Source organism: Microtus pennsylvanicus, chromosome 6 (assembly GCF_037038515.1).
Source record: "Microtus pennsylvanicus isolate mMicPen1 chromosome 6, mMicPen1.hap1, whole genome shotgun sequence".
Taxonomy (NCBI): domain Eukaryota; kingdom Metazoa; phylum Chordata; class Mammalia; order Rodentia; family Cricetidae; genus Microtus; species Microtus pennsylvanicus.
In genome coordinates, this window is record NC_134584.1 from 34,272,407 (window position 1) to 34,297,673 (window position 25,267).

Here is a 25,267-nt window from a genome sequence, read left to right on the forward strand (position 1 = left end):
ATTAATTTGTATTTTTTTAAATAAAATCTAGGTAGGGTGTGGCTTTGGGAAAGCCTGATGATTGATGTAATCCCAGTAATGTCCTCACTGGAGTGTCTTTTACGTTTGCAGAAGCACATACAAAATCTTGGTAAGATAACTACTCAACTCATCAAACAGGCACATAGGAACACAGATATTTGTCTGAGAAACAGTTGGAATAGAAGAATTACAGGTATCATAGCCTTATCTTTAAAGATAGTTACTCTCTGCGTCATATATACATTAAATTTCAGGAGGTATTCTTTAGGTATTCCTAACACAATATTCAAAAATTACTATACTCTGAGAATTATATCTATGTATCTATATTTTCCTATCTTTCTATTTCTATATCTATCTATATTTATCTATCTCTCTATCTGTACTCTATCAATCTATCTGTCATCCATCTATATCAATCCATATTTATATCTCCCTCTATCTCTATCTGTTATCTATATCTATCTGTCTGTGTGTGCCTGTATATTTATCTATTTTCAACTCTATCTCTCTATCTCTATCTCCACCTGTGTCTATTGAGACAGGGTCGAGGCTTTTCTGACTGGATCTGACCAGCCTTCTTTTGAACTCACATCTGTCCCTCAAGTGCTCAGATAAATGGCAGGTTCCAGCATATTTGGCGCCAAAGCACTGAACTAATTTTATTTTAATGCTGATGGAATCAATATATAATAAAAATTTAGCTTTTAGATAGATAATGCTAATGAAATGATTCTTACTTTGAATAAAACACAAATGATATATTTTTTCTCTATTCTGTTAATGGAGTCCTGGTCTATGTCTTTTTAGTTCATGTACATAGTTATGGAGCCAGCAACTGGTGAGGGATTGAGAAAGTTAAGCATCAGTCACCACAGTTTTTCAAGACTTTCCTATATATAAAAGAAAGTCCTTTTATAGTTTATCCAGAGATTCATTTTTAAAAACTACTACTCTGAACTGAAACACCACTTTGTCACATTTTTTGTATTAAATAACTATAGTATTCTTCATTTAAAAAAAGAAGCCTGTTTGAAATGTTTGAGGCCTAGAGACTTGAATGCCTCCCTCCACCCTTCTGAAGCAACATGACATAAGGTTTTGATCTCATGTGTCGGTTCTTCACTGCCGTTGTGTATCACTGAGCAATAGCTGAGGAAAAGAGTTGCTACATTTCAATGGAAAATTCAAACGTTTATATGCTCTGGTGTTGTAGAGTGTGATTTTAAGGGGTGTTGCATTTGTTTATGGCCTGGAACATTTGTTTAAATGATGCAAAGATGTGTCATATTCTTTCATAGTGCATTGTTTTAACTCTGTGAAGCTGTGATTCTTTGCCTGTCTAAAACACCTGATGGTCTAAACAGCCAATAGTGAGGCAGGAGAAAAGATAAGTGGGGCTGATAGGCAGAGGGAATAAACAGGAGGAAAATCTGGGAGGAGGGAAGAAGAAGGAGCAAGATAGAGAACAAGGAGAGGAAGACAACAGGAGCTGGTCAGCTAGCTACACAGCAAACCACAGAGAAAGAAGTAAAGAAAGGTTACAGAAATAGAGAAAGATGTAAGCCCAGAGGCAAAAGCTAGTTGGGATAATTTAGGTTAAGAAAAGCTGGCTAGTAATAAGCCAAGCTAAGATCGGGCATTAAAAAAAAAAAAAAGAATAAGACTCTGTTTGTGATTTATTTGGGTGTCAGATTTCCAAAGAGCAAAAGAGTAGAAGAGTGGGGAAAAAAAAGCCTGGTAGCTTCCTTCAGTGATATGGATTTATTCCACGTCATCCTCCATACCGCTGAGCCACAGTAATCTCAGTGACTTCTCTATCAGACACTTATGCAAGATTATTTAGGTAGGTAGTTATATTAGAATCTGTCTTTATTTCTGGAAAAAAAATGTCTTGGTTGAATATAGTTACATTTCTTCTCAAAAGTCAGTTTTGTATGCACTTCAGATTATTAACTTAAACTGGTATTCAGTTGAATGATTTCTCATTATTTTATTAATCCAACATTATACAGATACTCATTGTAGCTCACTCATACTGAGTTAAGTTTGATTTTTTTAGTGCATATTGCTTATTTTAATACTATGCTTTGCCTAGCAATTATTTATCTAACAATTGTGAAATGATTTATCTGGAAAACAGACTGTTCACGTTCTCTCTCTCTCTCTCTCTCTCTCTCTCTCTCTCTCTCTCTCTCTCTCTCTCTCACACACACACACACACAAACACAAACACACAAACACACACACACCACACACACAAACACAAACACACAGTACACACATACACATGCACGCAGGTGCATGTTTATCTACCTATTTCCATTAAGGTTGGAATTATATCACATGACTGTATTATTATACCAGAGCTTCCTTTCAAACTTGGGTCTTTACGCTTATAGGGTAGAAGCTATTACCCAATGATCTGTCTCCACTGTACTGTATTACTAGCTAAAACATCATCAAACACCACTAGCAATTAGAAAAATATTAGAAATATGTATTTGTAGCCTCTACCCAGATCTTCTAAAGCAGAAGTTTACATTTAGGACACAGCAGTTTGAAGTTTAACAAACACTAAATTTCCAAGTCCCTTCTCTATGTCAAGTACCAGGTTATCTTAGGACACAAAGAAGCATATCGGAGTGCGAGCAAGGATAAAATAAATTCAGTCTTTGGAAAGCTAAGTTTAAGTGGCTGATGGCACATGGCCATGCTTATATGTAGGTCAGGCACTCAGAGAAGGAAATACACACGTCATTGGTGACTAAGGGACCAAGGGATGATGTGTCAACTGAGGAGAAAGCTGGCAAAGAGCAGAAGTGGCATTTTAAAAGCAGCTGAGATAGGGAAGTGGTTCAAGTTAAAGATATGGATAATAACTGTATAACTTTGAGAGGATTTAAAAAAAACCCACAAGTAACAGAATCCAGAATTCAAGGGACGGCAGTCAATAATTAGATAGTAGAAGAAAAGTAGTGGAAGGCAGTAGACATGAGTTTAGAAATTATGCAACCATCTTTGATAGAATATAACACTTAAAAGAACTGAGAGATCACTCTGCTTGTTTCCCCCACACATTACAAGGTTTGTCAAAATACATGGAAGTATCACTAGCATGTTGGGTGGCCAACAAAAATCACTCGTTGAAGAAGACCGGTAGTGGTATCTGAAGCATGAAATCAACTGAATGTACAAAGCTTTACATAGGTTCACAAATTTCAAAAATAAAAGACTATCGATGTTTGTGTTAGTTGTAGCAATATATCATTTTTGAAACTTACTCAGTGTCAGATAGCAAGAGCACTTATTATTAACCGTGGTAGCCCGTCCTCAATCCCAAAAGTCTTCTGTGTTTAGAACTGTTTTACACCTACCATTTATCAATGTTTGCTTCTATTTCTCATATGAATTAAATCGGGCATTATTTATAGATTTATTGCCAGAAATTGTTTTTTTCGATCTTCTACATCTGAAATCTCCTGTTATACTCTATAATTACATCAACAGTGTTTAATTCTTCCCTTGATCTCCTCTGTAAAATTCCTTATCAATCTACCTTTATTTACTCCTTCAGGAGGATAGATCAAAAGTTACAAACTTCCTCCTTCATTTCCACTTCCTAACTCATTGCTTCTGAAAAGTGATTATAATTTTACACTCAGAATTGAAAATCAAAACCCATAGGGATTCCTTTGTTTTAAACAAAGTAAACATTGACCACAATGATGTTGATATTTTTAAAGCGTGTTGTATTTGCATGACTACTTGCAACTTTGATCTCACTTCCCCTCCCCCAAATCTCTATATCCTGATAGTCAGCCACTGTAGTTTCTTTAGATTTCGCATCAGTTGCAGCCTACAATACCTATACTGGCTTCACTGAACAAACCTTGCCAGAAACTCATAAGAAAGGGTATGTGGGATATAAGTGTCGTGAGTCTATGGAAATTAATTAAGTTTGCAATTATCTCACCAACATATCTTAGCTATAAACAGGAATGGGCTGTATTAATAATGCATGCATATTTTTCCCATCCCTCTCTTGTTACCCCTTCCCACTCCTCCTGTTCCCTTCCATATACATAGAGTCCTCCCTTTTACTTCCACGCTCTTTCTCTTTTAACTAGCTTCTAAATGATATCAAATGTGATACTTGGGTTTTTTTTTTTAAAGAGTCACTATTTCAGTTAGTATGATTATGTTCAGTTCAATCCATTTTCTTGCAAATGGTATAATTTCAATCTTCTTTAAAGATGAGTAAAACCCCACTGTGAATATATCACATTTTATTTGACCATTCATGTATTGAAGACCATCTGGACTGTTTCTTAGCTTAACTATTGGGAATAGTGTCAAGATTTACATGGAAATGCAAGTTATTCTATCCGAAACTGCCTATGACACATTGGGGTATATACCAAGAAGTCCATATCTGGAACATAGGCAAGCTCAATTTGTGCGGGAGGGTGTTTACATGTGCATGCAACTATGCATAGCCATGTGCACCAATAAATGTGAAAATCAACAGTCACTTTTGGATATCTTTCTCAATAGCTCTTAATTTTTTGTTTTTCAGACAAAGTCTTTTACTCCCTGACCTGATTTGGCTAGAGTAGTTGACCAACAAGCCAAAAGGTGGATCCTCCAGTTCTGCCAAGTACTTCCTCAATCTTAACAATCTCCTCAGATTGTAGAAGCTCTACTTATAACTTTTTTGAGGAACCTACAAGCTATTTCATATCTCAGTATTGACTGGTGATATATTTATGACATCCTAAATTAAATAACAAGTTGGATGCCGAGCCTCTGAATTTAGCCATTTATGCTACCCTTGACTTATCATTTATTTAGCATATTACTTTTATGTGTTTCTTTTTGACCATCCTGTTTTTCCTTCTGTTTCCTTTATATCCTCTTGATTGTCCCATACATTCTAAATTGTTCCCTAATATTTCTAGAAACAATTTTTAATCTTACATATATCTTCCTTTATATTAACCTAAACTATTCTAATATATGAAATTTAAAAATGATTCTAAGGCATCACTAAATTCCTGATATTTGGATATTTATGAAAATGTAGATTTTACATCTAGGTTTAGCCTCAGGGAGGTTTTATTGATCTTGTCTTTTACATGCAATTCTGAATGCAAGACAAATACAGAACAAGCTGTGATGATTTGAAAGTGGGTGGCACTGGGAAGTGAAAATGTCAACGTTAATGTGTAACCCTGTTCCTGCATGCTCAAATCATAAAATAGAACTAAAATGATCACTTCAGGAAATAAGGGGCATGGTAAATACAAGACATTCAGCATTACAAGAAAAAATTACATTTTTTCCTGTTTTCAGATGATTTTCAAAAATATTCTTTTAAAAAAAATCCTGGTGATGCTTAGAATTGAACCCAGGGCCTTAAAAAAGTTGTTTTTACATGCAGACTATTACATCCTTATAACACACCAAGCTTTTGAATTGCATATTTCTTCATTTCAGTTCTTAGGATATCAAAAAATCATGTTGTATTGCTCATATCAAAGGTTTGATGACTATTTATCTACATCTTCCTTATCACCATTTTAGTTAAATTCACTTATTGTTCCATGAAACTCATGGCTAACTTTCTAACCACAAGCACATTGTCAATGCAATGATGCCTAATATATAATAATATGTTCTATAATAATATATTATAATATATATAATAATAATAATATCTGCTATAGTCATTGATTAGTGTCTAACCCAATTGTCATCAGATAGGTTTTATCCAGCAACTGATGAAAACAGATGTAGACCAACAATCACACATCTGTGTATTAACTGTTGCATAATGGTGAAGTAAAAAAATGAAAGCCAACAGCTACTGACCTTATTCTTAAAGATTTCTAGATGATTTCAATATTTTGCTTAGCTTGAGAAAAAGAGTAACATGTCTAGAAATCTGGCTTATGAGAAAAAATGGGACAGACAAGGAAAAAATATCAAATCCCACCTTGGACCAGAAAATAATTAAACTACATGTCTAATCTAGTAGTCACGCAGGAGTCAGGACTGTGGCTGGGAGACACATTGGAGTATGCAACAGGCAAGGAACTATAGTCCATTTGCACAAAAGATTTAGCATTCATAGTATTAAGAAATTCAAAGTGCATTTGTGCTTTGTGAAGTTACAGCCTCCACAAAATTGTAGAAGTGAAAGTGGCCAGCCATAGATCAAGAAAAATACTGCAAGGCATGATAAAAGGTGAGAGATGTAACATATTCTTCACAGAATTAAGATCTCGGGAGAGTTATGTACTTTTTCATTTGCCTATACTTTAATTTTCTGTCTTCTCTCCAACACAGCTGAAACTTTGTCATACTGCTAATTGTTAGTAATATGAACAAATTGGTCATTTAAAAATGGCCTGGGAATCTTTTTCTACTGGCAAATTTTGAGGAACCATTGTGTATCTAGGGAATTAGAATAACCATTATCCAAGGCTCCTGTTAAGATGCGAAAGAGGCAGTACATTGTGGCAAATCTTGCTCTTCAGAGAAAGAGATGAGAGACCAAATTTCACATCTGTCCCTTTTTCTTATTTCATGCCTTAATATAGCAACTTGACTCTCCTCATCTTCTGTTCCTTCATCTCATAAATCGGTAGGACAAGGTGCAGACATTTCATTGAAGAATAAAATATGATCTGGTATATAGTAGTTCTAAATGAATTTCCTGGGTCATGATCACTTGAATTACAAGCAACTTACTTCAGGGGCACAACAAGGATGCATATGGAATGTTCCAAGCTCAACAAACAAGAGAAAATAGTGCTTATAAACACATTATAATTTTTAAGTAAAAAAAAAATGAAGTTATCACTTTGTGTTCCGTGGATGTCACAGCCAGAGGAGTCTACAATCCTTCAGGCATTTCTATCAGTTAAGACCTTCTTGTCTGCCATTACTCTCATGGTAGATTAAATGGGGCATATTGAACATAATTCAAAATGTCATAGAACATTCATCAGCACAGTCGTTGGAAGCAACATTATTTATACATTTATACAAGCTCTAATAGGTGTTTCTGGATTATCCTCAATTTTCAAATGATTTCCTAAAGTTTCAGGTTAATTTCTCATCCCTTATGCTCCTAAATATATAGTGTCCTGATTTTCCACTCCTGTCTCTTGCACTTTGCTGCAGGCATTTCTTTAGCTCCTTTGTGTCTGTTCTCTTTATGTTCTCGTCTTGATTTTTCCTGTAACTTTCCAATCACTCCGGGACCTGTTTTGCACAGAATCACCTGCAACCTATTCTTTGCAGCCTTGGTAATGGGAGGGCTTAGAAAAATGAATCTCTAGCACAGTGGTTGATTCTTGGTAAAGCCAATTAAAATAACATATTTAAAGAGGCAAAAATATGCAAACACTCTTTGTAACTACATGTTGACACCTACTCCCATGACTCAGGGGGAAATTTTAGTTTAATTATTTCTGACTTTGTGATGGAAATATCAGGTGCCTGTGTGCTTGGGTGTTACCAAGTGTACATAATGGCACAGCCAACTATGGTGCGGCTCTAAAATGCTGCAAAGTTGGTGGAGATAAAATCACCCAAGAGGGTGGTATAAAAGATATTTGTTTAAGAAATAATTCTTGGCACAAGTAATTAATGTCAGTTATATAGAATAAAGATGGTCAGGTTATTCTAAGAAAAGTGTTCTCTTTGTACTATGTCCCTAGCCAGCACTACACATTAATGAATTATGTGCATAAAGATGACCCAGAAGACACTTTAAGTGTCTTTTGGATCATGTCAGCGAGATTAACATATATTTAGTATAAAAGAGACATTGAGAGCTGGAGGGCACCATGGAGATAATTGTTTTCAACCCTCTCATTTCACAGATGAGCAGAAGCCCAGGGTGGAGAATTCATTTCCGCAGGTTTGACATCTAGTTAGTAAAGGTCAGGGAAAAAGCCAGTTCTCTGAATTCTTAATGGAAAGTCCTTTCCTATACCATCATGCCACCCTATTATCTGGTGTTATTGATTACCCTTTGGTATTTCCCAAGACTTGTGACAGACATATATATATATATATATGTCTCTCTATATATTTTTCTCTTAATACGATAATTTGTTAACCAGGACAATAATGTTGACACTCCTAGATAAAGAGCCTCCATGGCCAGAAAGAGAAAACTTCTCACTCTGGAGCAGCAGTGTATGCCATCTGAGACTGAGGCTGGATTTGGAGCCAGGCAATATCAGAACATATTCTCCAGCCCTTACTGGGAGAGACACACTTCTTCCAATGTGGGGTAAGAGATAGTTCCCATGCATCTACTCATGAATCCATCCATACTCAAAAATCTCCATGGTTTTCCTCAGCCTTTTTTAATGGCATCATCGTTTTCATGTGGCACACTTTACTTTCTGCGGCCACTAATATACACAGAAGAAGCACTCTTTTATTTTCTTAAAGTGCTATGATAAGCTTTGTTTTGTTTTCTTTTCTTTTTCTTTTCTTTTTTCTTTAATTTTTTGAGACAGGGTTTCTCTGTAGCTTTGGGGCCTGTCCAGGAACTAGCTCTTGGAGACCAGGCTGACCTCGAACTCACAAGAGATCTGCCTGCTTCTGCCTCCAGAGTATTGGGATTAAAGGCGTATGCCACCACTGCCTGGTGCTAAGGATTGTTTTTTTGTCTTATATTTAGATTAGATGAAATCACAGTAAAAAGATCAAAGAGATTGGCTTGATTAAATTTTGAAAGCTGATACAAATATTAATAAACTATAAACTTTTATAACCAAATTTAATTCAATGTAATGCTACATTTCTTGATTGTCACAAATGCCTCATAAAGTTTTCTGTATTCCACATAAATATATACATAGGATATGTTGTAGCTATTTTAATATAGACATTGAATGCTCCCACAAATGCTATGATTGAAGACTTGCACCGATCAGAAAGCGGTATTGGGAAGTGGGATACCCTGAAGAAGTGGGGCATGGCAGGAGACTTTTAGTCATGTTAGACTTACTCCACAAATGTGTAGTGGGCCACTGGGCTCTCTTCTTTGCTTTCTAGCCAGCACGTCACTGATTGTTACCCTTTTTCTCTACTACACACGTGGAAGATATGCGCTAACTCTCCACAGGCCTAAAGACAGAGGATCTGAGCGATCATGTCTCAGAACTTCTAACAGCAGAATAGTCATGAACCATATAACTTTATCTATGGGTATGATAAAGATCTCAGGAATTTATTGCGGTGATGCAGAGCTGACTAACAGTGGTAACGCATCGTATCTTTTATGCATATTTTTATATTGAGGTTTCCTGGCACTAGGAGAGTGAGCTAGCCTGCTGCTTGTATAAAGTAAGATTAGTTTTCTCATTCCATTCGATGCTAGAACACTATTAAATGCTGTTTCCTTTTCCAGGGATCCTGCAGTGTCTGAATGTGCTGTGAGCACAGTTGCTTTTCACAGCTGTCTTGAATCATCCTGAATCACAGCGTTTTCCTCTCCTGGAGTTGTTAGAAAGTCACAAGGTTATTCCAGGGAACAAAGCAACTTTCCTTATTTGACGTCTTAACCTTAACTCCTGTAAGGATCTCACTAATAACAATAATAGTAGTATTTACGGAAGTGAGAGCATTTTCTATTGAAGGGTTTTAATAAAGTATATGTCTTGTAAAATCTGATACTTTTGAAAATAACAGTGTTTTTCAAAAAATTTCTAGACGTCCTCAAATCTAATAAAAACATATAAGGTGAGTCAAACAAGGTCCTCCTGCTAGCAGGTAAAAATAATTTGTTCTTTTGTTGGACTTGGATCAAATACATTTCAGAGGTTCCATGCTTTTATTGAGAAATGGAGACAGAGTTTTCCATACCATTAGCTCAGTGTCACAGTGTGTCCACTTTCAACTATAACAACAAAGTCTAGAGAACAAGTGTGCAAATCATATCCTAAAAATGTAACTAATTTAAATCTCATATCAATTCGTGGCTGAGACTATGTTCTGATAACTTTGGTATGTCTTACTGCCATTGCCCCTCCTCTGAAGTAATTATAACTTAACACTAATTCCCTGGAATAATTCAATATTTCAACTTAAAGCATGAGTATATCATTTCAAAACCTCCAATTAGGTTTTAATTCTAGAACACACTTTAAACACCATTCATATCTATTCATTTAAAGCTACATGGGCCATTTACAGAAAATATGAATATAAGAGTACTGAATATTTTTCCAATATTTTAATATCACCATATACAAGATTCTTCTATTTCTTTATAATCCAAATAAATTTCCAGGCTCTTTGGTTAGTGAGAAAGGAGAAATTATACTCCTAAGAAGTCCATTAAAATTTGCAGTAGAAGCTACATGGAATTAATTATTTTAACTATTTTCTGAAACAGAAAATGCTTTGTGGCCTGAAAAGTAAAATTTAAAATCCATTTATATTCCAAATTCTCCACATTTTAAATTTTGTAAATGAACTCTTTTAGGATTTTGCTTGGGGAAGTCCTAGTTTAAAGTTCTATGAAGTATCAAGTACTTTGAAAGCTCCGTGTAAATGCGAATGCTTTCGGTTCAAGAAAATGAAAATGATAGGCTTAATGTCCTTGCTTTATGGCTAGAGCCCACAAATGAGTGAGTACATTCCATATCCATCTTTTTGGGTCTGGGTTATCTCACTCAGGATAGTGTTTTCTATTTCCATCCATTTGTATGCAAAATTCAAAATGTCATTGATTTTTTTTACTCCTGAGTAGTACTCTAATGCATATATATTCCACATTTTCTTTATCCATTCTTCCGTAGAGGGACATCTAGGTTGTTTCCAGGTTCTGGCTATTACAAATAATGCTGTGATGAACATAGTTGAACAAATCATTTGTAGACTCTAGCCATAAACCAAGGACATTAAGCCTATAGTTCATAAGCCTAGAGAAGCCAAATAACAAGGTGAACCCAAAGAAAACTATATATAGATCCTCCTGGAAATTGGAAGCAAACAAGATTGCCGGGCAAAAGTTGGGAACATGAGGGTGGGGGTAAGGGGGGGTAAGGTTGGGGGAATGGGAGAGGAGAAGAGGGAAAGGAGAGGGGAAAAACTGGCGAGAGCTTGGGGGTGTGGGAGGGTGGAGATGGAGGAAGGGCAGATATAGGAGCAGGGAAGAAGATATCTACATTAAGGGAGACATTTTAGGGTTGGCAAGAGACTTGGCTCTAGTGGGATCCCAGGTATCCACGGGGATGTCTCCAGCTAGGTCCTTGGACAGCAGAGGAGAGGGTGCCTGAACTGTCCTTGCCCCACTATAACATGATTATCTTGAATATCACCATAGAATCTTGATCCGGTGATGGATGAAGATAGAGACAGAGACCCTCATCAGAGCAACAGACTGAGCTCCCAAGGTCGAATTGAAGGGTAGAAGGAGGGAGAAGACGAGCAAAGAAGAACCGCAAGGGGTTGGTCCACCAACTGAGGCAGTGTGCCTGTTCTAATGAGAGCTCACCAAATCCAGCTGGACTGGGTCTCAATGAGCATGTGATCAAACCGGATTCTCTGATTGTGGCTGACAATGGGAGCTAACTGAGAAGCCATGGATAAAGGCACTGGAACTTGCTTTTACAGCATGTTCTGGATTTTTGGGACCCTAGTCTATATGGATGCACAGCTTCCTAGGCCTGGATATAGAGGGGAGGACCTTGGACTTCCCACAGGGCAGAGTTCCCTGCCCTCTCTAAAACAGGGAGGGGAGGGAGGACGGGAAGTGGCAGAGCTCCAGGGGATTGGGAAGAGGGAAAGAAATGTAAATATTTGAATGGAAAAAATGATTTAAAATTCAAAAAAAAAAGAAAAAATGAAAATTACATGTGAAGGTCTGGTGGATGGCTATAAAACAATCGATACCTCAACAATTTCTCTATTATAGCAAATGCAGCCAGGAAGAAGGCAAGGTGAAGACTCTGGTATGCTATTTTAAGTCGAAATAACACATATATTTAAAATTTTAAAGTAAAAACGTACAGCTGAAACCATTTACATAACATTGGCAAAGCTGAAGTCTTCAAGGTAAGCATTGCTTATTGTTAGCCACACAAACCTTCTAATATTCTCACTTATCTAATACTCCAGATTATATATGTAGTGATTGACTATGAAGGAATCAGATTTTCCTACTCATCAAGTATTTGACCGTTCTGTTATCAAAATTGTCTGCACCATTGGCAAATATTGGGATACAAATTTCACCTTGCCAGGTAGGGTGCTAGACTGTGCTTTTTGAGATAATAGCAAAATCATCTGATTCATAAACAACTTCTGAAGATGAATTTGTTGGCCGTTTTTCCAAGCACGCTGGCCTGGAGTATAAGACTATTGAACATCAACATCACTCGCCTTGTTAGTTATGTGGGTGTGGAATATGATTTGATACCTCTTCATCTCACGTATTTTATCTCTAAATTTTGACTTAAGAAGACAAACATGAGAATGTCTAAACAGAAACATTGTCCCTTTTCTTAGAATTGCTGGGATTAAAAAAAAAAACAATTTGAAAGCTTTAAGCTTTTCTTAAAACTCTAAAATCTTAAACTTTTAAGCTAAACCACATTTGTGTTAATGTGTTTTGTGCAGCACTAATTATCAGATAGATAACTTAGTATTTAAAATGGAAAGATGTTATTCTACTCAACTGCTTATACACTACTTTCCAAAACACTGGGTTTTAAATTCATGATTCTTTAGCATCATGTAGGTTTAGATTTTAGATGGTAAGTAAAATAGGGCTGAAAATTAAATGGTTTTATAATATTGAAGAGATGATGGTGTGTTATTTTGTGCAAGATTTTTCAGAATGCTAATACAAATGATTTTTCTGATAATTACATACATATTTCATTAATTTCTTGACGTTTAGAACCAAGTCATCTGAATTACTTATAAAAGAGGTAGAATTAATGCATTTGTTTACTGGGTTTACTAAATTAATGTGTTTTTCTCCAACATATTTGTATAAGGCAAAAATACTGGATCATCCTCACTAGGAACAAGTAGTTCCAGCAAGGAAAACTGCCAGGGAATCAGCACAGTTTTTTCAAAAGCAAATTACCTGGAGTTGGAGATGTGGCCCGGTACTTAACCTGAGTTCAGATTCCAACTACTCACACATAAAACTGGGCACTACAATGTGTGTCTGTCACCTTAACATGAAAGCCAGGGAAAAAATGAACGTGATCCTGTTTCACAATAAATAATATGGGGTGTCCTAGAAGAAGAGAGTTGCTTTCATTTATGCATACAGGGGTGATCACAGCTGCTCATATATGTGAACATACACATGGACCACACACACATGCAAACGTAACATACTTCAAATATAATCAAACCTACTGTCAATTTCCCTCAAATCTCCAGTAATTCTTCTGATTTTCAAATAATGTTTACCATATTCTTTTTCCCTAGTGCTTGGAAAGGAACCCGGGGCAAGTGGAAAATGCCGTGCCACTGGGCTGTATCCCATCTGCTTAAAGTGTGTGCCTTTCCGCTGTTGACGACATTCCTTTGTTTGTTAAGTCCTTAAAAACATTGTGCAAAAATATCTGCAGGAATTAAGTGGCAATGAAATTAAACAATAAAACCTTTGGATAAACCAGAAAAGAAAGTAGCAAAATAATCATATGCTGCATGAATTCCTTGGGGCTGGTTAGGAATGGTCACCTCCTTTGAAGGGTACAGGGATTCTGTGATCCACAAGCTCTTACTCTTTGTCCCTAGGATGACCTTGTCTCTACAGTATGCTTGTTGTCCCTAAAGAGGGATTCTTACTCTAGTAAATCATTTTATCACTTGATCAGAATCTAGAGAAACATAGACTAGGACTGGAATCTTCAACAACATCCTATCTAAGCCATTTGAACACTATGTAACATTATTCTACTAGGCATCTTGGTACAACAACGGTGACTTGTAGTGGTGAAGTTTTCTATTTACAACATTTAAATATGTCTTTTGTCTGTTAAGCCCATTTTTTTCTTTTTGGTTTCTTGTTTTGTTTTGTTTTTTTGGGTTTTTTGTTTTGTTTTGTTTGTTGTTGTTTTGGTTTTTTCGAGACAAGGTTTCTCTGTACTTTTGGTGCCTGTCCTGGAACTAGCTCTTGTAGATCAAGCTGGACTCTAACTCACAGAGATTCGCCTGCCTATGCCTCCAGAGTGCTGGAATTAAAGGCATGCACCACCTGCCCGGCTTTACATTCATTTTTTTCTTTCCCCCTATCTTCTCATTTTGCTCTATGCACCAACCTTTTACAGTTTTGCTTTTGTCTTCAGGAGTAGAGCTTGGAATAAGAAGTCACTAACACTAGCAATCTGAACATGTAAAAGATTCATTTATTTCTTAGATCCTCTCTAAATATCACTAACAAAACTACAACACTGAATATAACTGTTATTTTTATTAAGTATGTCAATGCCAAGGATTTTAACAGAGGTTTCTACAGAGTTGTTAAGTAATCTTCAAATATTTCTTTCATTAACTCTAATAGTAACTTAGAATAATCTTTGAATGCATGCTATTTTGACAAAGCTTAAACAATGAGTTTGGAATATTTTATATAATTATCTGAAAATGTAACATTTAAGTAAAATATTGTATTTTACTTAATAAAAATGAAAGCATTTTTATTTAAATAAAAATAAAAATGGTGTATAGACACATTATTTATTTGCTACCAATACTTTATTTGCTTTTTTAAAAAAAATTGACTAGCAATATAGTCAATTTTTAAAAAATTTAGTTCATTGTATGTGTTCTTAAGCAAGAACAACTCTGACTGACAAAAGTTAGTTATGAAAGTATTTATAATCCAGAGATTATAATTTAATTTTACACAAACTTTCTCTGAAAATGGAAGGGGAAACCTGTTTTAAGCCTTGAGAACATATGGTTAGATTATAACTGAGAAGTCAGGGGGAATGCAGTGATTATTAGTACTTGCAGTTTGTCTAACATTTTTGTAGCAGTGCTATCTGTGCTAAAGAAAATACATTCCTCCAATAATTTCTAGATACTTTGCAGCTCCCAACAGATGAATAGTTGTGCATAGGATGAATCTAGATAACATGTTCTGTGTTCACCTCTGCCCTGGGCTCTATTTTTCTGTTGCACTGTGCATCTCATATTTGCTGTCTTCCATCTTTGTATAGAGTAGGGGCATAGGAAATAATGGTTCTCCACTTTCTGAATGAAATTCGAGAGGCTTGAGATCTCACGGGGAGTTCTGATTTCCACACAGTGCAGGAATTGCAAAGAGAACCGCAACCATTTTCCTGCCTCCGTTTCTTAGTGTTGTATCTCTGGCAGAGGACACTAGTTTCTCACTTTAATATTTTCTCTACCTGTTCCCCATGGAAAGAACTGCTGGCTGCTCACAGAGCTGTCAGTTTCTCGGGCTCTTTCAGTAGCAGCATGTCTAAGTTCTCATGAATGGAGATTGAACAGAGATGAGTGTGTCCTGTTCTCTTACCACTGCCATGCTGCCAAAGGGAGAACTGACCATGGTACAGATTCAGACATTCAGAAATCCGGTGAGTAGTATCTGGGATCTTTTGGAAAATGCAAGTCTATAATTCATATGCAAACTTAATGAAGCAGAAACTCTGGGAGTGGGGCCCAAGAATGCTTGTTTTCACCAACTCACGAAATGAATATAAAACACAGCAAAAATTTGGAAAGCATCCCAGCTCAAGGACCAGCTTGGAGACTGTGTTCCCAGATGGCCTCTGGAGCAGAACTACAGGAGGGCTATTGAGATCTATAAAGTCTCTCTCACTATGATTGTGTCGTTGTATACTTCCCAGGTCATCTTTGCTCTGGGATTCAGTCACACTTTCCTTGACTGTTCTTGGGTCTTCCCAGCTGTTTTCACACTGATGTTTTGTCTGTAGGGGCCCAGTGCAACGTCTTCTTTCTCCTCATCTTTCCTGCCTCTTAAGATAATTTCTTCTCTCCACACACTCTCTCCCCAGTATATGGAACATAAATAAATGCAATGTAAAATATTACAATGTCTTATCATGATGTTGCATTTCTTTTATTAACTAACTCATAATTAAAAGACTTCATGATGTACAGTTTCCACTGAATCTTGTTACTAGTAATTTTGACTCCCCTGTTCTCACCCACTGAATGACAGAAAACCTCCTAAGGAACAATGACATACATATTTGCTCATTGTTTCCCAATCTCTTGTGATAAATGTTACACAAATAAACATTCAATAAACAGGCATTTGGTAGATAGAAGATTTTGATACTTAGTGCACAGATTATTTTTCCCTGATGACTATTTGGATCCCACTGACTCACAAATAATAATGTTTATAGGATTTTATTCATTGATGTGTCTACTTATCAGGCTGAAGTTATCATTTGATATTTAATATCTGTGCTAGTAATTCTATCGGAATGTGTTTGTTTGATTTGATCACAGAACCTGCAGTCTAAACAGGACTGTATCATATCCCACTTGATGTTATGACTTGTTTTCTTAACTAGAATTCTGATTGCCTGATATCTATCTCTGTCTACTGATGTCATTAACATCCTCTAGGTCACTTTCCAGTGGGTACCAGCAATCTGACTAGACAAACCTGACTTACAGTGCAGAAGAGTGGGGACACCTTCTCCACTGAGGACTCCTGTCAAATGGTTGCAGCCCTGGACACCAGTTTCTATTGTGTAAAAATGACTTACAAGAGCTTTATATTTTGTGATAGATAAGGAACCTAAGTAAAATAAAATTAAATTCTTGAAAGAGAAATTAGTAAAATGTAGTAAAAAAAAATTCAAACACTTGTAGAAGAAATTCGTAGTTGTATCAATAGAACAGAAAATGAAACTCTTGCCTTAGTGCTAGTGTTAGAAGTTGCCATGTGCTTCAAAGCAGAAACTGCAGTCTACTGACAAGGCCTAATGAGGATAAATCTCTACCAATTTGTATATTTCTGGAACTATAGGTACAAGCAGTATACATGTAGGGAATTTTAACATAGAACATTGAATATTAGAGCAAAACCTGTCATTGAGGAAAGAGAGGAACTATATATGCTTTATAAATAAAAAAATACAACATTTTAAGATCCATTGGTAGAAATAATTTGCAATTAACTGAATTATTTTTCTTTTTGGTTAGGATGGTTGGTTCAAATCTTTACTTGCTCCAGTATGTATAACAAGAAAAAGCATTCTTTTATTCAGCTGAGAATACAAAATATCATTCTTCATCAAGTAGTATGCATACATACTTGCATGTATATTTTACAGGCTGACCATTTGGTAGTAGAGAACCAACCAGTGTGGTTATGTGGGCTGAGCATGTTACACTTACAGATTTAGAAATAAATATCAAACATCATGAATAAAAGAGGTCATGAATTTGAAAGAGAGCAAGGAGGGCTGTATGAGAGAGTTTGGAGGAAAAATGGAAGAGGGAAATGATATAATTATAATCTAAAAAATAAAAGAAATACTTAGAGAAAAAAAACACTGATACAAGGCGCGTACACTGCAGGTTTCCTGTACAAGTATCTTATTAGAGTCACAGTCTTAGGATGTTCTTGGCCCGGGAAATTTTGGAGTACAACCAATTTAACATACTAGAATTTATTGAATTCAGGTCTCCAGAGGTAAAGTAAGCAGTTTAACTTCATGGATCTTTTCTGGCTTAATTAAGGAACCACAGGGACTCATGTTCTTATCACCCTCATTTGTAAAGGGAGAAAGAAAATGTTTACCAGTTATGGGGGAAAAAAGTGAAAGGGATTTTGTTTGTTTTATTGAAAACAATGAATCTCAGTGATATCTCTGCCCTTTAATAAGGATCCTAAGAAAAAATTATGTGTCAGATGTAATTCAGGTAAGCACTGGCTAACCGTTATTTTTCTAAGGTCAAGAACATCCTGCCTTCAAAACAATAGAAGAAATATTACGTGTGGTGGTTTGAGCAAAAATGGTCTCCACAGGCCCACAGAGTGGTGTGGCCTTGGAGTGTGTGGGGGCTTTTTTGAGAAAGTGTGTCACTGGGAGGGCTTTGAGGTTTCCGGTGTTCAAGCCAGGTTCACTATCAGCTCTCTTCTGTGGCCTGCCAACTTAGATGTAGAGTTCTTAGCTACTTCTCCAGCACCATGTCTGCCTGTGTGCTAGCATGCTTCCCACCATGATGATAATGGACTTAACCTCTGAGTTGTAGCCAGCCTCAGTGACATGTTCTTCTTTATTTGAGTTGCTGTGGTCATGGTGTCTCTTCAGGGTAATAGAAATCCTAAGACGCTACCACAGTAGTAGGTCAATTTACTCTCTTTGTTGTGATAAAGAAGAGCTCTAAGTAGCAGCCTGATTTAAAAGGATCATGGGCAGAACTACAAAAGGTTCCTGCTTATTTCCTCATTCTTCTGGTTCTATAGTGTTGTTTATTATGTAATTGGTGATTTATAATTAATGTTTTGGAAACAAGTTTTGGGTCTTCCCGAGGCAGGGAGTTCCATCAGGCCTTGAAGCAGAACTTACTGGCTATAACTCAGCAACTATGAAACTTCTTCAGCCCTGGTGGCAGTCAAATTCGTAATAGATCCTTTAATTCCACGAGTAAGTGATTGACCTCAGAATTTAAAAAAAAAAAAACAAAAAAAAAACAAAAATGTATTCAAAAACGTATTTTCTAAAAAGTTATCTATCTTCAGGCAAAGGGGAGGTACATAAATAAGGACTCCCAGGTACCAGGGGGGTTGATACTAGGAGAACTTTAATCTCAGTATTCCATGGCAGTCTGAGCAGCAGCGTGAGATTTCAAAATACATAAAATAAATATACAACTAAGTATCAATAATTAAAACCTTGATGAAACAATACATTTGCATACATGCAAATAACAAAATTCAGTTTTTGGAAGGTGTTTTACATATATTCATGTGATGACATTTGGCAAAGTTCACTCACGACTTTTCCATAGCTATTTATAGATTAGGGTAAGGGGGAGCAGCTCTAAACATCCGCCTCTCTCATTGCCTCACAGCAGAATTTTGGCAGCCTCACGTCCACAATGCTTATGTTTCCGTGTTTGGGTCTTAAGCACACACATCAGGATTAAGGGTGAAGGGTCTTCCTATCACAGCATTTGGACTGAATTGGATACAGAGGATGTATATAACATTCAGGTGAGTCAAGGTTGGCATGATCTGGAAGGAGCCCTAGAGCTCAAATACAAGAAAAACCTAGGAAGACCTCAGGGGTGTCTAAGGAAAGGGAGTAGGCAGAGTGAAAGTTGTGGAAGAGGAGAATCTAGGATTATTTTCAAGAGAAAGAAATGGTTTGCTGTTTGGAAAAGAGATTTGGTTAAAGGAGACTTAAGATTTTAAAAGCTGATCCTGCACTAATGTTTCATCCAAGTCACCCTCGATGGGCGTATTGTCAAAAGCATATGCACAGTCATAATCACCTTATAATTATATATCCTTTTATTTTTTCTTATATTCTGAGACTATAAGATAATTACATCATTTCTACTTTACCTTTCCCCTCTCCATACTCTCTCATATATCTTTCCTTGCTTTATTTCAAATTCATGGCCACTTTTTAAATTAATAGTTGTTATATGTATATTACCTTATATACATATTTACATATAAATTCCTAAATGAAACCTGCTCAGTCTGTATAATGTTATTTGTGTGTATGTTTTCAGGACTGACCATTTGGTACTGGATAAACAATTAGTGTTTCCTTCCCTGGGTAAACCAACAGTTCTCTAGTTACTTTGTTGTAAGTTAGTTGTTTTAGAGTGAGATTTGAATAGGTTGCAAAGGACAGCAGCTTTGGATTCCCAGCTTTCTAACTCAGGGCTATTGTTAACTCAGATAAATTAATACAATTTGGCTAGTTAAAAATCAGCTTACAGAAAATTGTCCAATTCAATAATTGATACATGGTTTTATGTCTACTTACAAATTGAGATATTTTTACACTAATTACACTTCTTTACATTAATTACACAAAAAGAATTTGAACATTTTGTCTCTTGGTATAAGTTTAATATTTTAATTACCTGTTCTTGAAAAAGTAGTACTCCACAAATTCTAATTTTGTACAACAAAATTTTTGCACAGCACTCAGAAGGTTGAGGCAGTATGTTTGCTGTGAACTTAAGACCAGCCTGTTGTACAGAGTGAGACTCTGTCTCAGTATGCACACAAACACACACACACACACACGCAAATACACACTCATACATGCACACACAGATGCATACACATATAATTTCATCTTTCTGAAAATGTAATCATGAATATTGGTTTGTTTTAAGAAAATATATATTTACACATTGTATATTATTTACAATATTTAATAAATATATAAATAAAACATGCAAATATGGAAGCAAATTAAAAATTTTCACAATGTGTAAATAATATATTGACATAAAAAACAAAAAGAAAATATGTAGCAATATTCATAGAAAATGATAAAAAAAAGTCAACATTTTCATTGAAAACAACAGGGAAAAAACTGGTGTAAGAACAAATTTCACAATATGATGTTCTAGCCTTATATCACCATAAAATAAGCCCGAATTTCAATTAAAATAGGATTTTCAGCTAAACGGCTTTATATAGTCTTTTGATTACTGTTCTATACAATTTATTTTTTTCTTAAAAGTAAGCCTCAAGGCAAATTTGACAGTTTACCTCTCATGATTTCATCATCAAAGTGTCAACTTGCTGATTATGCTGGTTGGTGTCACTGTAGATCTATCTGAGCAAAATCAAACATCTTTGTTCTTTGACTCCCATTACAGGGTTATAACGGCAACGACTTTGTATATATCGCAACAATTAGTGTGACATTCATCTCTTTGGAATAATTGAATCTAACCTGGTACCAGTCACACTTACTTTATATCATTACTTTATATCTTACTTCCAGAAATGTTCTGTGTCAAGGTGTGAACACCTAGTTACAGGTATTTTGGTACAGGAAGTTTCTCTACACACTATCAAAAAGGGAATGCAAACACCAAGCCTGCCAGGAACTCTTCTTCTATAATGGTGCACTACCTGAAAGATATGTTAGGCTGACGATGGCACAGAGCTTGTGTGAGAACCAACCATTATTTGATTTTACTTAAGGCACATCCCGCAAAAGGAAAACTGGTATTGCCTGGGTGACCAAGAACCTGAGAGTAGATAGCACAAGAACCTAGGGTAAAATCAGATACTCCTGGTCTAGCAAAAGAACCATCATGCCCAGGGTCTACACAGGTCTACACAAAGCCCTCTGTGCTTATATGGTGGCTTCCAGGTGAGTGGTTTTGTGGGATTCTGTGAATGAGTGAATGTCTGTTTCTTGTGCCATTTCTTGGGCACTTTTCTTTCTTTTGTCTTGTCTTGTCCAAATTCAGCACGATGGTCCTGCTTCAACTTATTATACTTTATTTTGTTATTTTAAAAACACAAATGAATGCATGAATGAATGAATGAAAACTTAGCCACTAGAGTAAAAGTTAAAAAACAGAAGAACTGTCAGTTGTATCTGTTGGGAGAGGGAAAATTAGTTCTTTTCAATGGAGTGACATTTGGGATTCAACCACTCCAGAGCAGGTCTCAGGTTCAGGAGTTGCTGACCAACATATTATGGACTCCACAGTCCCCCCCCCCCTTGGTTTTGTTATGATATTGACTTTTTGTTTGATTTTAGAGGAAGAATTTAAAGTTGGGTAGGCAAGTAGGGGAAAGGGAGCAGATCTGGAAGGACTTGAGGGAGGGGAAGAATATGATCAAAAGATATTTAAATTTAGAAATTGTTTTAAACAATAAAATGTAAGGAAATCATAGCTCAACTTGGTTTTGTCCTCTTCTACTCATTTAGGAGAAGTTTAACATGGCAGCTACTTCCATGAACACACTGAGCACAGGAAGACAAGCTAGCAGCTGTAAACATGACTTTTAATACTAGACAGTATTGCCCGGCATGGATGGTGCAAGGCTTTAATCCCAGAACTCAGGAGGCAGTGAGGCTGAGGCAGAGGTAGGCAGATCTTTGAATTCCAACCCAGTCTGGTTTACACATCCTGGACAAACAGGGCTGAGAAACCCTGACTCAAACAGCCCTGGGGAGTGTGATGAGTTTTGTAGCAATAAGGGCAGCCAGTGCTTAGTAGGCTAAGTCTGTGGATTATAATGTAAATTACTATTTATAACACAGAGTAAAAGGCAGCCAGAAAAAAGGGCAAAGCTGACTGGCTCTTTCTGTAGACTTCTGTTTCTTGTAGTGTGAATTAGTGAGGGATTAATAATATATTAGTCCAGTAATTGAAATTTGACTCTTAGAATATAGAATCTCAACCTTAACCATGGGGACATTGTGTATATCTTCTTTACACATTTTAGAGATATAATTATATTTTAAGGAATGAGAATTTATGTATATAAAATTTTCAGACTAGGCTAGCCTCAACCCTACTATATAGCCGAGCATGACACCTTGATTTTCCTGACTTTCCTGACTCCAACTCTCAAATGTTGAAATGACAAGTCAGTTGCTCCATGCCTGTCATTTGTCATGCTGGGGATTAACGCTAGGGCTACTTTACCACCTGAGTTACATCACCAGGTATACACACATACATATATACATACACACATATCAATATAATTCAAAACAAATAAAATCATGTCTTGGAAAATTATCTCAGTGGGAATCTGAAAATATCAAAACAGACTCTCTTGCACTTAAATATTTAAGCTCCTCACAATTTCAATAGAGGGATATTGGTATGTTAACTTGAACACAATTAAATTTTGTTATCAAAAAGCTGCTTGAATATTTGAGAAAGAAAGCTATATACCTTTTCTTGATACTGCCTCCTTGAAGAATCCAAAGACTGAATCAAAGCTGTGGCATGGCCAACAAACATGGCATAGCAGGTGGCCCCAACGATCATGCTTAGCATGGTAATCCAGAGGTCGGACATGCTGACGGGCGCTTGTGCTCCATAGCCGATACACAGCATGTGGCTCATGGCTTTGAAGAGTGCGTAGGAATATTGCTTTCCCCAAGAATCATTCTGAAACATGAGAGAAAAGAAAATGGACTGAACCAACAGGATAATAAAAGGAAAAATAAGTGCAATGTAGCCACAGAAGCATTAGAAAATAAACAAGTATACATAACTTCTTACTGGATGCTAAAGCAAATGACTCAATGATATTCAAATCTGTTCTATCAAGATAAAACAGAAATAACAATATTTTAGTTCATAAACTCTCAGCTTTAAGTTGTTTTTAAGTAATATTCCATTTGGGAAAATTGTTCATATGTCATAATAACTCTTAAGAATAAATGTTGAATATCAGTTAATGTTACAAGGGAATCATAATTGTACATGCAAGCTGAGAAAAGTAGCAAGTGGGTCTAAGCATGCAAATCTCAATTAAAAAAAATTTGTCAATACTATACAGCTCAAGTTTCATGACTGCAACTTGGTATATAAATGCTTTTTAATATTTCTGTGATTTATAAATGAAAAATCAAAAATGTTTTGGAATTACAAACATAACTTGGTTGGCATTCTAAAATATTCCAAAGCTGGCTGGTCTTAATTATGACTTGTAAATATCTGAAGGCATGTCAAAATTTTATTTCAATCTCAATTGGAAAGAAAAGAGCTTGTTAATTATGCTTTTTTTTGCAAAAAATTTAAGCAACTTGTTTGTATGTTTTGTTGTTCTGACAGTGGGGTATTGTTATATGACATACTCTTAGGCGTACAAGTGTGTGCCACCATGACCATCTCAAATTCAAATGCCTTTCAAAGTTTGCCTGCCCCTAGTCAGGACTTACATTCTTTATGAGGACAACTGTAAAACAAAAATGGTAGGGCATTAACTCAAACCCAAAAGAAAAACACAAAGTGTAATAGAATATGAAGACTTTTCCTTTACACAAATTTATTACTAGTAAAATGAGATAATAGTAACATATGAATAACACAGAAATGTGTAAACTATAAAATAATATTGGTGTTATAGTGATATAAAATACAATGAATAATTATTGTTATTCAATAAAATTGTTATTCATAAAAATGTTAATCTTTATTGACTTATATCAGTGCTCTTCTGAAAATTATTTCTTAGGCTAGTACAATTTATGCAATTTTTAGCTCTACTATCAAGGATAACATTTATAGCAATGTCAGTTGCTCTTGGCTAATGTGAGATCACAAATACATCTTGATATTTGTTTTAATTTTGAAAAGAAGATTTTTTTTTGGTTGATACAACTGTTCCTGAAGCTAATAAAAATGTTTCCTAGGCTGTGAGAACATTAAGATGGATTTTTAATCCATCACTTTACAATGTAAATTTTGATACATCTGTTGCTGATGATTCACACGGAATGATATTTTTTATTAATATTTAAACCACAGAAATCAGTCCCAAGCTTGTCTGAGATGGAATTTTTAATTGGACTTTTGAATTTTGATATGGTTATAGTTTCACGGAGGTGCCAAGAAGCAGAGAGCCCAAGTGTTCTTCCTTCAGCTTCCTCAGTAAGGCTGTCTTCAAACCAAGTGTAACAAACATAAATATATTACCAGAAATGGACATAAATACAGGATACTGACCTCATTTGTGTACTTGCTCATTTATTTCCATAAAATTTTATTACATATATATGCTCATGAATTTATCAGCGCCTTCAAGACGTGGAACAAGTTGACCACAGGGATCAATTCTATTGCTTTTACATTGAATTTAATGCTAATCTATGCAATGGCATTTCAATGCTTCCTCTGGCATTTCCTGTAACTTATCAAGGTTATGAAAGAAGTCAGAGGCAGTTGCAGGAAATTTTGTGCAGTTCCAAATGTCTGTTTATGAATCCTATTATTTTCTATTTAGTCTCAGGGAAAGTATAACCAAAATTGCACTTCTTGTCAGTAATTTGTTCATCTAAAGCATTATATGAAAATTGAGCACTATTTTCTATAAAGTGTGGTATTTTTAAAATTAACTTGTTTTTGTAAGTTTGTAAATATTTGTTTGGTGCTGTTACAGCAAATTTCAAAAGAGAAACCCTGTCTCAAAAAACAAAAATAAACAAAATCAAAACTAGACATGAAAACTTCTAGATGTGATGGTTAAAAAACAATTACATTTATAATGGTTACCTGA

The 25,267-nt window shown here is 35.7% G+C and overlaps 1 protein-coding gene across 1 annotated transcript in view; it reads right to left on the reverse strand.

Moving 5' to 3' along the window:
• The window catches only part of Hcn1 (hyperpolarization activated cyclic nucleotide gated potassium channel 1), a 348,290-nt gene that overhangs the window by 59,702 nt on the left and 263,321 nt on the right, over nucleotides 1–25,267 (reverse strand). Inside the window, exon 4 of the mRNA XM_075976028.1 lies at nucleotides 22,936–23,154. Within this exon, the coding sequence (XP_075832143.1) occupies nucleotides 22,936–23,154 (219 nt within the window). The remainder of the gene's footprint in view (nucleotides 1–22,935; nucleotides 23,155–25,267) is intronic.